Genomic DNA, 12,250 nt, shown 5'->3' with positions numbered 1-12,250 from the left:
CTATACTCATAATTTATTAATTGATGAACATGATGACTTTACATCAGCTTATTTTGAGACCAGAATTCTATCTCTGCTGTATTGTTTTATTGTCAGTTATTGTTTATTTAATCATTACTACCATCTTATAAAGGTTTGCTATAATTCACATTAATGGGTTTGCAAAAACTCTGCCTTTCTCAGAAAAGCAACTTAAATGATATTAAAATCCTAGTTATTTGGAATCTTCAGAATAATCTTATGTGAACATACAGATTTTAGAGTAAACCCAAAATAAACATTTTGAAAGATAAATACTTAACGTTTTGGGCAATGGAAAGAGAGTAGCAGTCATTATAAAATATGTCTTACCTCTCCTGCAAAATATTTCTTAAATATTTTATTTATATCCTGATTGATTTTAAAATTATTTAACTGGTCACAGTCAACAATCTCAACATGGTCCTTTCTTGATGATTTTGGAAAATCATCATTGTTTTTTGTTGTTAGAATATACACCTTGATTCCTCTTTGTGTGATATATTATAGTTGGTATGAACGTAAGACTAGTGTTTACTTATTTCCACAGTGCCATCCAAAGATGTCCTTCCTTCCTTCCTTCCTTCCTTTCTTTTTTTTGTTAGTTGTAGATGGACACATTATCTTTGTTTCATTTATTTATTTATTTTTATGTGGTGCTGAGGATCAAACCCAGTGCCTCACACATGGGAGGCAAGTACTCAATCACTGAGCTACAACCCCAGCCCCCAAAGATGTCATTTCTGTATTATTGGAAGCTTTTGATAGCTCTATTAGATTTATGTCATGAAATAATAGAAGAGACCTATTTTTTTTTTTAACCATGATTTGATGTATATGCCTCTTTGACCTCCCGCCCTCTTTAGCATTGCATCAGGTAAATGAAATCTAAACTGTATCTTTTGTCAGCAATTCATTTTTTTCCCTACAACCTGTTGGGTTCTGCTGTTACTGCCAATGTGCTGTCTGCTTTTTCTTGTTCTCTTTTATGTCTTACTGTCTTCTAATAGCTTTCTGCAAGAAGAATAAGTCAGCCAACCATAAAACTTTCTTTATTCATTTAACAAATGACCAGTAAAATACACTTAGGCCTAAATATCTCTTTCTGTTGTTGTTGTTTGTTTGTTTGTTTTTGCTTTTTTTTTTTTTTTTTTTTTTACCTGTTTTTATATGTTACATGTCTAAGCCTTATCATTCAGGGGATATTTTATACCCCTTTCCATTTTGGAGCTTTTCAGAAGCCTGAATGCTGAGTAGTGAGACTTAAAGCATACATCTTCCCTTGGTTGGATCACAGTATCAATATCCCTGTTCAGAGGGCTAATTTTATAATATTTCTTTGAACATTGCAAAGTACTTTATATTCTACAATTTGTAACAAATGTTATTGGTGACTCATCAAATCACAATAAAGGTTGTTACTGAAAGTAAGAAGAGAAATTCTGCTTTATAAAGAGGTAGCAAAATTATAGATAATTATTTATGGTGAGCCTTTGGGCATATTAGATAGATATTATTATATATAGATATTATTATATCTAGATATGCTTCTAAAATAATAAACTCTTGAAAAGTGGTGTTCAGGCTATTAAGACTTAGATATGGGGAGTTAGGGAGTTGTTACTAGGGTTCTTCAGATTCTTAATTATTATCCTGAGTTTGAATATATAGTAAGTATCTATCTTTTAAAAATGCCTGTCGAAGCTTCTGTTATTTAAAAAAACATGTGAAGAAACACTGTAACTACAGTGGTATTAGTTTTTTACGGCTGCCATAACAAAGTACCACAGACAGGGTGTCTTAAAACAACGAAAATTAAAAAAAAAAAAAAAGCCAAACAACAACAACCAAAATTAATTCTTGCATAGTTCTAGAACCTTAAAGGACTAAAAGTATTGGCTGGGCCATGCTCCCTGAAAAGCCTCTAGCAGATCTTTCCTTCCAGTCCAGCTTCTGGTAGTCTCAGGCATTCCTTGGTTGGTGACAGCATAACTTCAACCTCTGCTCTGTCTTCACGTAGCCATCTTCCCACCATGCCTGCATTTGTGTCTCTTCTCTCATAAGAGCAACAGTCATATTGGTTTGGGACCCATCCAAATTCATCATGATTTCAATTAGCTTGATTACATCTTTGAAGATGCTGTTTTCATATAAGGTCATGTTCACAGATACCAGAGGTTAGAACTTAAACATATCTTTTGCGGGGACATGGTACTACTTCCAAGAAGTGTGAAGAATGCATGCCACTTCCCCAAAAGAACGGCTTAGTTTTTCACTTAAGGAACCAGATAACCTCTATGCTTGTTACTATTGTCTTTGGATATCTTTTGCAAGAGAGAGGAGTGAAAAAGAATGTTTAATATTTAAAAACCTTGGGCTGGGGATGTGGCTCAAGCGGTAGCGCGCTCGCCTGGCATGTGTGCAGCCCGGGTTCCATCCTCAGCACCACACACAAACAAAGATGTTGTGTCCGCTGAGAACTAAAAAATAAATATTAAAAAATTCTCTCTCTCTCCCACTCTCTCTTTTTTAAAAAAAATATATTTAAAAACCTTAAGCATCAAGCATTTATTTGTTCATTCAGAAAATATTTGAGCATTTAATGTGATACAACGTGATAATCAAATCTTAGTAATTACTAAATACATCATCATATACCCCATTAGATAGATTATTTCATTAAACTTTTAGGATTCTAAGGGGTAGATATTATTTTTATCCTCAGCTTATACAAGACAACAGAGGTGTAGAGAAGTGTCATTGAATTTTGGAAAGTCAAATAATGAGAAAATTTGCAAAGCTAGGATTTGTATCAGTTTGGTTGGACTCCAAAATCATTGCTCTTAATCAGCTTTAATACTTGACATCAAGTATCTTGAACCCCTTTTGATAGGTTTTCAATTTGGAGTATTAACAAAATGAAAGTTCATATGTGTGTGTCCAAAATACAAATCACATTTTGCTGTATTGATAATCACAGAAGGTTTTTTTATTATTGAAGAAAAAATAGTCTCAGGGTATTCATTTAGGGACACAACTATTATTTATAGTAACCAGTTAGATATTAATTACTATCTGAATTTAGTTAATAAAATTGTTGAAAACAAATATCGTGGGTGGAGTTAAAAATTATGTAGTGTTTTTTTTAACTTAGTTTTATTAGAAAATAACTGGTTTACATTTTACTTAGTCATTTATTCCCTTTCTTATTTGGTGTTCCTTGAATGGCTTTGAAGTTCTAAGAAATATAAGAAAAGCAGGATTACATTTTACTTAGTCATTTATTCCCTTTCTTATTTGGTGTTCCTTGAGTGGCTTTGAAGTTCTAAGAAATATAAGAAAAGCAGTTCATTGTTGGGGGGACAAGATGGGTATACAGATGTGGCAAAGTAAAAAAAAAAAAAAAAAAAGAGGAAGAGGAGAAAGAAAGAAAAGTTATATCAGTTATTTCCGAAGATTTCTGAGGTTGAATATCAAGTTTCATAGTGGCTGCCATCATAATTGTTAGAAAAGGTTTGAATTTGCGTATAAGAAAGAAAGTAGGAAATTTATACTTATGGAGAAATTTGAAAGTATTTCTCAAGGATAGAGTTGATTTGAAATGAAAAGGAAAAATGTAAGATAAAAGGATGATTATTTTGAAAAACTAGATAACAAGAATAGATAATCTTTAAGTTCAATTTCTAAAACTAATTACAGCGTAAAATCACATACTTAGATATCTGTGTGTGTGTGTGTGTGTGTGTGTGTGTGTGTGAGAGAGAGAGAGAAAGAGGTTTATAGTCAGGGTTCTATAGAGAAGCAGGACCAATGAGGTAGATGTCTGTGTGCATGTGCATGAGTATATACAAACAAACATATACACAAATATTTATTTTAATATTTTGCAAAGACTTGCATGTCCAAAATCTGTGCGGTAAATCAGCAGACCGGAGACCTGGAGAAGAACAGCCAGAGTCATTAGTCAGTCTGCTGGCAGAATTTGCTCTGTCTTGAAGTGTTTCTTGAGGCCCTCCACTGATTGGATAAGACCCACTTAAATTATGGAGGATAATATGCTTTACTCAGTCTACTGATTTTAAATGTTAGTCTTATCTGAAAAATAAATTCACTTCATCAAAGATTGACCAAATTTCTGAGTATGGTGGTCCAGCCAAGTTAACACATAAAATTGTTCATCGCAGCTGGTCTTTTTTTCTAGGACTTTTTTATTACTTAGTCTAATGAAAAGGAAAATAATATGATTCATTAAATTTAGTCATTTCAAATAAATACCTGGTTAGCAGTTCATAATTTTATTTTTAGCTAAGCTGTTTTGGTAATTGTAGTTTTGGCATTCGGAAAAAGTTGATTAAAACTAACATAAATTTACTTAAAAGAAAATAGTTACAAATCCCAAATGAATGAGGTAAAAATGGTGAAGCCATTTTTTTGTTTATTGCATGAAAGTGGTATGTTCTCTACTAGAACACATAAAGCAGAATGATTTCAGAAAGGCTAAGCACAGTGTTAAAAGTTTTCAGTTTTGCATATTGAAATTTAAGACACAACTTTGTCTTTTTTTTCCCCTCATATTATAACTAAACCACCCATCAAGTAAAAATTTAGATGAGACTTTTAAGATCTCTTTAGCTCTAACATTCTGTGATATTATAGCTTAAACTATTAGAGCCTTTATCTTATTCTTCCCTGAGTGTAATTATTTGTGCTCTTTATTTTCTTCCATTAATAGCTATTATTTCTGAGTCAAAATAGTAAATTATTCATTTTCATATTAATCTCCCTCATCTCCTTGCTCAGAACAAGGATCCAAATATTTTTCTAGAATGTAATCTGTTAATATAATTACATATAGTTCATTATATACAGTCAAATGTTTTCTTTAAAACCTTATTAAATATATAGTTTTTGCATAGCAATTATTTGTCTTTACCTTCCATATCAATGCATAACTTTACTCCTAATTAAAGCTAAATTTGTTTGTAGATTCCTCAGTTAAATTCATTTTATTCCTTTTTCACTCAAATAGCTTCATTTTGTGCTTCACCATGTACTAGTCACCTATGGCAAATTACTTTCCCTTTCTCATCCTCAATTCCCTGAATAGGAAGACTGAGAAAAATAATATAACCTTTGCCAAGTTACTGTGATGTTTGAATAAAATAACATGGAAGAACATCAAGCACAGTGCTTAATACGTAGTACTCACTCATTAAAATGTTGATTTTCTTTTTACCCCTTCATGGGCGGTATTTTAGACCTTCCTGTTCGCAGGGCCTCGTATAAAATGTTTAGTACATGTTTGTTAAATTTAAGGTGTCAATGACTTAAATAATTTAGTGTGAAATTCTTTAGAATCACAGAAAATTTATTGGGTTCTTTTAAACCTTTCCTGATCTCATGAAGGATAAATTTTAAGCTGTGAAGTTAAGTTCTCTGTTGATCAGTTTGGTATTTTTCATGTAATAAAAGCATTTTAACCTTTAGCTTTTATATTTTTGTTTTAGTGATATAGCTTGGTTCAATGAATCTTGGTTAAGCCGCATTAAAGAGGATGTTGGGGACAACTGGAGAATAAAGGTATGAAGAATAAATGGGAATAACAGCTTATTCTAAATGGTGATCCTAAAATTTGCACAAAACTTGACTAAATCCTTTTTAAAAAATTAACTTGTGAGTGCATTTTATTGTTTATAGCTTGAATTTTGGACACACATATGCTGTCATGTAACTATCATCATAATTAAATATAGAGCATTTCGATTAAATAAAAATATGCACTTAGATTAATCTTCACCTCCTTACCCTATGTCTGGCCCCAAATAGCTACAGATCTGCTATCTGCTTTTGTAACTATAGATTTCATTTCTAGAATTCCACATAAATGTAACCATAGAATGTGTACTATTTGTGCCTGGTTTCTTTGACTCATTATGTTTTTGAGACTCATTCCCTATGCCTATATTAGGTTTTTTTTGTGTGTGGGTATACTATTTTTTTACTTTGATATCATCACAGTTTATTTAGCTCTTCACCTGTGATGGATGTTTGAATTGTTTGGGATTTTAGCTATTAAGATTATAACTGCAGTGAATATTCACATATTAGTCTTTGCTTACAAATATTTTAATTTTTCTTGGGAAAATTCTTGAGTGGAATTGATAAATTTTATAAGTGTATTTAATCTTAGTAGAAACTGAAAAAATGATTTTCTATTTTAAAAACCATTTTTCTTTTCTCAGTTTTGTGTCTTATAGGGTATATGTTTCATATAAATTGTTTTATTTGTTGGCATATAATTGTTTTAAGCAAGCTGGGCATGGTGGCATGCACATGTAATCCCAGCAAGTTGGGAGGCTAAGACAGGATTGCAGGCTCAAGACTAGCCTCAGCAACTTAGTGAGACTGTCTCAAAATAAAAAAAAAGTAACAGGATTGGGAATGTAATAAAAACATTTTAACTTTTAGCTTTATATTTTTATTTTAGTGGTATAGCTTGGTCTTTTATATGTATATATAGCTCAGTGGCTATCTGACACCTCTCAAAAAACTGTTCCTAACTATTATACTAATAATATGTTAATGACCATGATCTTTAAATGATGCATGATCTTTCTTTGCTAAAATTAGTATGTTTAAAAATTTTCTCCTTAATGTCTTAATCTTTTTCAGTTTTGTTTTTCAAATAACTGTTTTCTATTTAATTCATTTTCTATTTGATCTTTTTTATTTCCTTTCTTCTACTTAACATATGGTTCTCCTTTTTCTTGCTTTGTAAAGTGGAAGCTTAAATATTAAATTTTAGGCCTTTCCCCCGCAAATACTAAACATTGCTTAAGCCAAATCATATGCATTTTAATGTACTATGTTCTGATTTTCATTCAGTCTAAAATATTTGGTAATTTCCCTTGTGATTTCTCTTTTAACCTATGGGTAAATTAGAAGTAGGTAGTTCAAATTCTAAATACCTTTTTTAAAATTGATTGAGTTCTAATTTAATTCCATTTTTGTCTGGGAACATACCTGCATCAATGCAAGAATTTTTTTTTACATTTACTGGGATTTAACATTATGACCTATCTATTGGTAAATGTTTAATATGCGCTTGAAAACAATGTGTGTTTTTTAAGTTGTTCCATGAATGTGGATTATATAAAAATTGTTGATACTTTTGTGTATGTTTTATATCTTTATTTTTTGTTTAATCATTTTATTAGTTACATAGAAAGGAGTCCTTAAATCTCTAAAGTTGATTGTGATTTTCTCTATTTTTTAAAAAAATTCTGTTTATTTTTATATTATACATTTTGAATTTCTATTAGGTTTATTGGACATTGTATTTTTGTAATTTCTTGCTAAAGAACTGTACCACAATTTTTTTATCAGGGGAAAGTTTTTATTGTCTTTCACCTTGGCATAGATTTTCTTTCATTATTAATATGAAAAAAAATTATTTCATATTCTTTTTTGTTTCTTGTCACTTTAGGCTAGTAACTTAAAGAAAGTACTTCAAGGAATTATGAGTTACTACCATGAGGTATGAAAAAGATCTGCCTTCAAATACAAAATGCTATGTGATAATTATATTGGCCCTGAGAAATGGCTTGGCTTTTTATTTGTAATATTTTATTTTATTATAATTCACAATCAAAATATTGCCATGTTTAGAAAACACAAATTTTGTGAAAATTATTAGGTTTAAAGTTTAAATATAATGTATTTGCAAAAAACACTTTATTGATGCTATTTAAATTATTTTTTCAAATAGAATTTATTGCTTAATGATCAACAGTTTTGACTTAATTTTGCCAACTGGTTTTGATAAGTAATTATTGATTTGTCATTTGTTAATTTATCTGAGTTGTTTCATAAACCTAATTATAATTAATTTTCCTTTTAATAGTTAAATGTTGTAAACTATTTAGCCTACATAAGTGAGTGATATGTTGTATTATTTTGATTCTCCAGTTTTTGGGGCAGCAGATTTCTGAAGAACTTATTCCCGATTTAAACCAAATAACTGAATGTTCGAATTCTGTGGAGCTTGGGAGGTTGCTACAGCTTATTTTAGGTTGTGCGGTAAACTGTGAAAAGAAGCAAGGTAAGTAAAATTCAGTCAACTGAGGAATTCTACTTTTAAAAAACTACTTTTGTTGCCAGCATTTGCAAGGTTGCATTTAACTTTACTATTTAATTTTGGCTGAAAGCACCTTGAAATGTAAAATTGAGATCTGAAATCTAGCCCTTCTCTGCCATTGAAAAGCTACATATCTTAAGTGTCCTATATGTACCTGGATTCTGATATTCAGTGGCTAAATTAAATGTATCTTAGCATAAGATGGTTTAAGTATCTAGTGCTTAGTTTAATTAATCTAGTTCTTATAATTTAAGTAGATATTCAGTGAATTGTACTTATTCATCAATAGTTTATATTGTACATAAGAACCTGAGGTTGATTTAGTTTTTCATAAATAAATATTCAGTTACTAAATTATAATCCAAGCTTCTTCAGATAATGTTCTCCTGTTTTTTTTTAGAAGAATACCTGTCCAGTGTATCATGATAAGCAGTCTGATAATATAATGAAATTGGTGTGTTATATTTGTATGTTCAAACGTATCCTGCTGAGTACAAAAATATCACTTATGGTTACATGAAATGAATAAAATGATGAACTGAGCAGATCCAAATCTCCTTCCCTGTGTCAGACTATGGTGACAGTTTTGATGCTGATTTTCTTTTTCATGATTTAATATAAACTTGGTCTTAATATGCCACCTTTATTGAAGAATTTTGGTTGCTTAATTTTGTAAAAATACTTCAAGTCAAGATTTTAGAAATCACATTCAACATCATCTAACTAATGAAGGAAGGATAAAAAACAGAGTAGATTCAATAAGAATTAACTCATAAAGGGTAAAAGAAAATGACATGTAATCAATGGTAGTTTATCAACTTAGAAAGAAATTAGATACCAGAAAACTTATATTAAGTTGCATCTCTTTATATCTTTTCATATTCGTCTTTATCATTAAAGTACTTTTGGAGGGGGGGCAAGTAAGTACTTATTTATAGACTTTTATTCCTCATGAAAAATGTCAAAAGATCTCTTATTGGATATTTTCATAAAATTGAGGGATATTTGTTTATGGAATTTTGAAACTTTCCAGAATATTTAGTCACATTCTGACAAGTAGTAATTCATGTATAACTCCAGTAATTGATATTTAAGCTGTAATTTTTCCTGAAAATGATGATTTTGTTGTATCCTGCAAAGTTCAGTAAAATATGTAGAATGTTTATAATGTAGTTCTAAGTACCACTGAGCAATTTTGTCTTCATATTTTTAAAAGGAAATTCAGTATCTGGATATACGGATGAAAGTTTAATAGGTAGTAAATATAAAGAAATAGCTCCATTTTGTTATTAAAAAATCAGGATTATCTAAGCATCTAATTGGATTTAGTTTTGAAAAAGTCTGAATTCTCTTTTTAAGTGTGAGCAAATGAATGGAAAATCTATTAGTCATTAGACTAAAATTTAAAAACAGATCACATCCAGGTTATAAAACATCCTCCACACTTTTGTACTTTTGACATGAGACATTATTTTCAAAATGATTCCAAGGTGTTACAACAATCTCAATCTTAAAAGGCTGAACTGGTTTGGTTAAAAATTCTCTTCTTGATAGGAAAGGGGATTATTTTTATGAAGATTTCAGCAGACTTTAAACAATTCATTATGTAGAAAATCCATGGACAAGAAATAATTCCATGGTCTGTGCATGCCCCTTAGCACTTAGTGGTCAGGTGCATACCAAGACCTATCAGACTTTTTTCAAATCTTGGATTCACAAATGATAAGAAGATTTGGAGGACTTTTAGAAGTTTCCCAGAAGAATCATAAAAGCAATATAAGTATTAGAAAATAACAAGTCTTTAAAGTTTTAAAGTAATTGTTTTAGCTGGAGGACATATATTTGAAGTGAATTTAAAACTGCAAATATATTAAGGGCTCTTTCTTATGTTCCTCATTTCCTGTTGGGACAAATTGCCTTGACAATACTGCATGTATATTTGTGGGAAGGTGAAAGGATCTCTTTGAGGTGAAATTTTTAGGTTCTGAGCAAGTGTTTACAGGAGACTGTAAGTCATGTTGGACGCCTTCCTGGAGTAAAGTAAATAGGTGATAAATGAAACATTCTGGGCCTAAATTATTTTGAAATTAATTATAATTTTTTCCTTTTACTTGTAAGAAAATTTGAGAATTTATTCTATGGGAAAAAACATTTAAAAATATTGACATTTTCTGTTCTGCTTATGTGTTTTCTATAAATTTATTAGAAAATAATATCAAAATTTGGGGGCAGTCATTTTAGTTGGAGAACATACAATTCATAGTATTTATATGCTCATATACATTAGTGGACAAATAACATATTTGCATAAAAGATTTTTTGGTAAATGAATTTTTGTATCCTGTTGAATTGTTAAGGTACTATGGGTAAAGAGTAGATTTTTTTCAGATTGAATTTTTTTTTTTAATCATAGAACATATTAAAAATATAATGACACTTGAAGAGTCTGTTCAACATGTGGTCATGACTGCTATTCAAGAGGTAAGTTATATTCACATAAGTATAAAAATCTTGAACTGTGTTATATAAAAGTTATAAATTTTGCAGGTGTTTGTATTTTTTCTTTTATAAACTCACCCTTTCCAGTGGGTTTACTTAGTCTTCTTAGTTTTTCTCCCAAAATATCATAAAAGACCTTAAGCCTAATTTTAGTACCTCTGATTCTAAAATAGAGCTGGTTGATAAATTAATGTTGTCAGGGTCTTTTAAATAACTTCCAGGAGAAGCAACCTTTGTGCAGATGGAAATTTTAATTACTTTCCTGACATTGTAGTTCATGTATACCATCTGTACTTTGAGAATATTAGATTCATGAGCAAAATATGGTAGTATTCAAGTTTTGGAGCCAAGTAGCCAAGGAATTAAGTGATCCTGATTATCTTAGGAGAGGCAAAAAATTCAGGATTCATGGGTCCAGTGTTTATTCTTTATCAGGCTAAAAAGCACAGATAAGGTGGAGTGCAAAGGAGATTAGAGAGAAAACAGAAGAAAAACACACTTTGGAAGGGGCTTAATCTAGGGGAAGATATCACCCAGGGCTTCAGTAGCTTCCATATAGTCAGAGTTTGCATAAATAAGTCTGCCTTGCATGTGCAAAAAAAGGTACTTTTAAAGGACCCTTCTTTACTTTTAAAATGACTTCTAAAATTAAGAATTTTGCCATATTACTCATTTAAAGGTTGTATTTTAAAAGTGTCAATTTATGCTATATAAAAATTGATTTTCAAAAGTTATTGTTCAGTTAATGTGTTCAATTTTATTCAGCAATTTTGGAACTTATAATTTTTCATTACACAAATATTTGAATAAGTCTACATGTTTCAAACACAATTTGTTCTTAATATCCTCACTAATATTCTTGAACATTATTATTAGCTCTCTAATAAAATTTTTATTTGGATAGTGTTCTAAGGATCTGCAAATTAAGGGGAAAAAAAGCTAAATAAAGAATTATTTTACTTTCCTTTTATATATTTCCCTTTAAATTATTATATTATTGTACTTAATTTCACTATTTTAATTTTCTAGTTGATGAGTAAAGAAATAATGAACTCTCCTACAAATGAGGCTATTGGAGAATTAGAACAACAGGTGAGTATTTTAGCACAAGAGGAAAATGTTCAGTGATACAAGTTCTTTTCCGATTATTTCCATAAGATTTATGTAGGAAAGCATGTATAAAAACATTTTTTCACGGAACATAGTTTTTATGTATTTATATGCTCATATACATTAGTGGACAAATAATGTACTTGCATAAAGATTCAAACTGAATATTCTAATAAATTCCTTCATGAATGTGAGTAGTAGTGGTCTCTAGATTTTTTTCTGATCATTTTATAAGAGTTGAGTGTTATTGAATATTCATTCCTTATGACATTTGTAATCACATTTGGCTCATGCTAGATGGTTGTATAATTAAATAGTAGACAATCTAAAAAATTCTGCTAAGTTTTAATTATAGTTTGAATAATAAGGTAGTATAATTTTTGTCACTCTTTCTATCCACTTTCCTCATATTGAAGAAATACCTTGAAGACTTCAGGTTTTTTGTTACAAGACAGTATACATGAGAAAAAAGCCCCATTCTCTTTC

At 30.2% G+C, this 12,250-nt stretch overlaps 1 protein-coding gene across 1 annotated transcript in view; it reads left to right on the top strand.

Moving 5' to 3' along the window:
* Positions 1 to 12,250, top strand: part of Hook1 (hook microtubule tethering protein 1) — a 53,435-nt gene that overhangs the window by 5,875 nt on the left and 35,310 nt on the right. The window contains exons 3-7 of the mRNA XM_076862360.1: positions 5,526 to 5,598; positions 7,505 to 7,555; positions 7,987 to 8,119; positions 10,569 to 10,636; positions 11,684 to 11,746. Coding sequence (XP_076718475.1) covers positions 5,526 to 5,598; positions 7,505 to 7,555; positions 7,987 to 8,119; positions 10,569 to 10,636; positions 11,684 to 11,746 — 388 coding nt within the window. The remainder of the gene's footprint in view (positions 1 to 5,525; positions 5,599 to 7,504; positions 7,556 to 7,986; positions 8,120 to 10,568; positions 10,637 to 11,683; positions 11,747 to 12,250) is intronic.

This window comes from Callospermophilus lateralis, chromosome 7, assembly GCF_048772815.1.
Source record: "Callospermophilus lateralis isolate mCalLat2 chromosome 7, mCalLat2.hap1, whole genome shotgun sequence".
Lineage (NCBI taxonomy): Eukaryota > Metazoa > Chordata > Mammalia > Rodentia > Sciuridae > Callospermophilus > Callospermophilus lateralis.
This window is presented reverse-complemented; position numbering and strand designations above follow the sequence as displayed.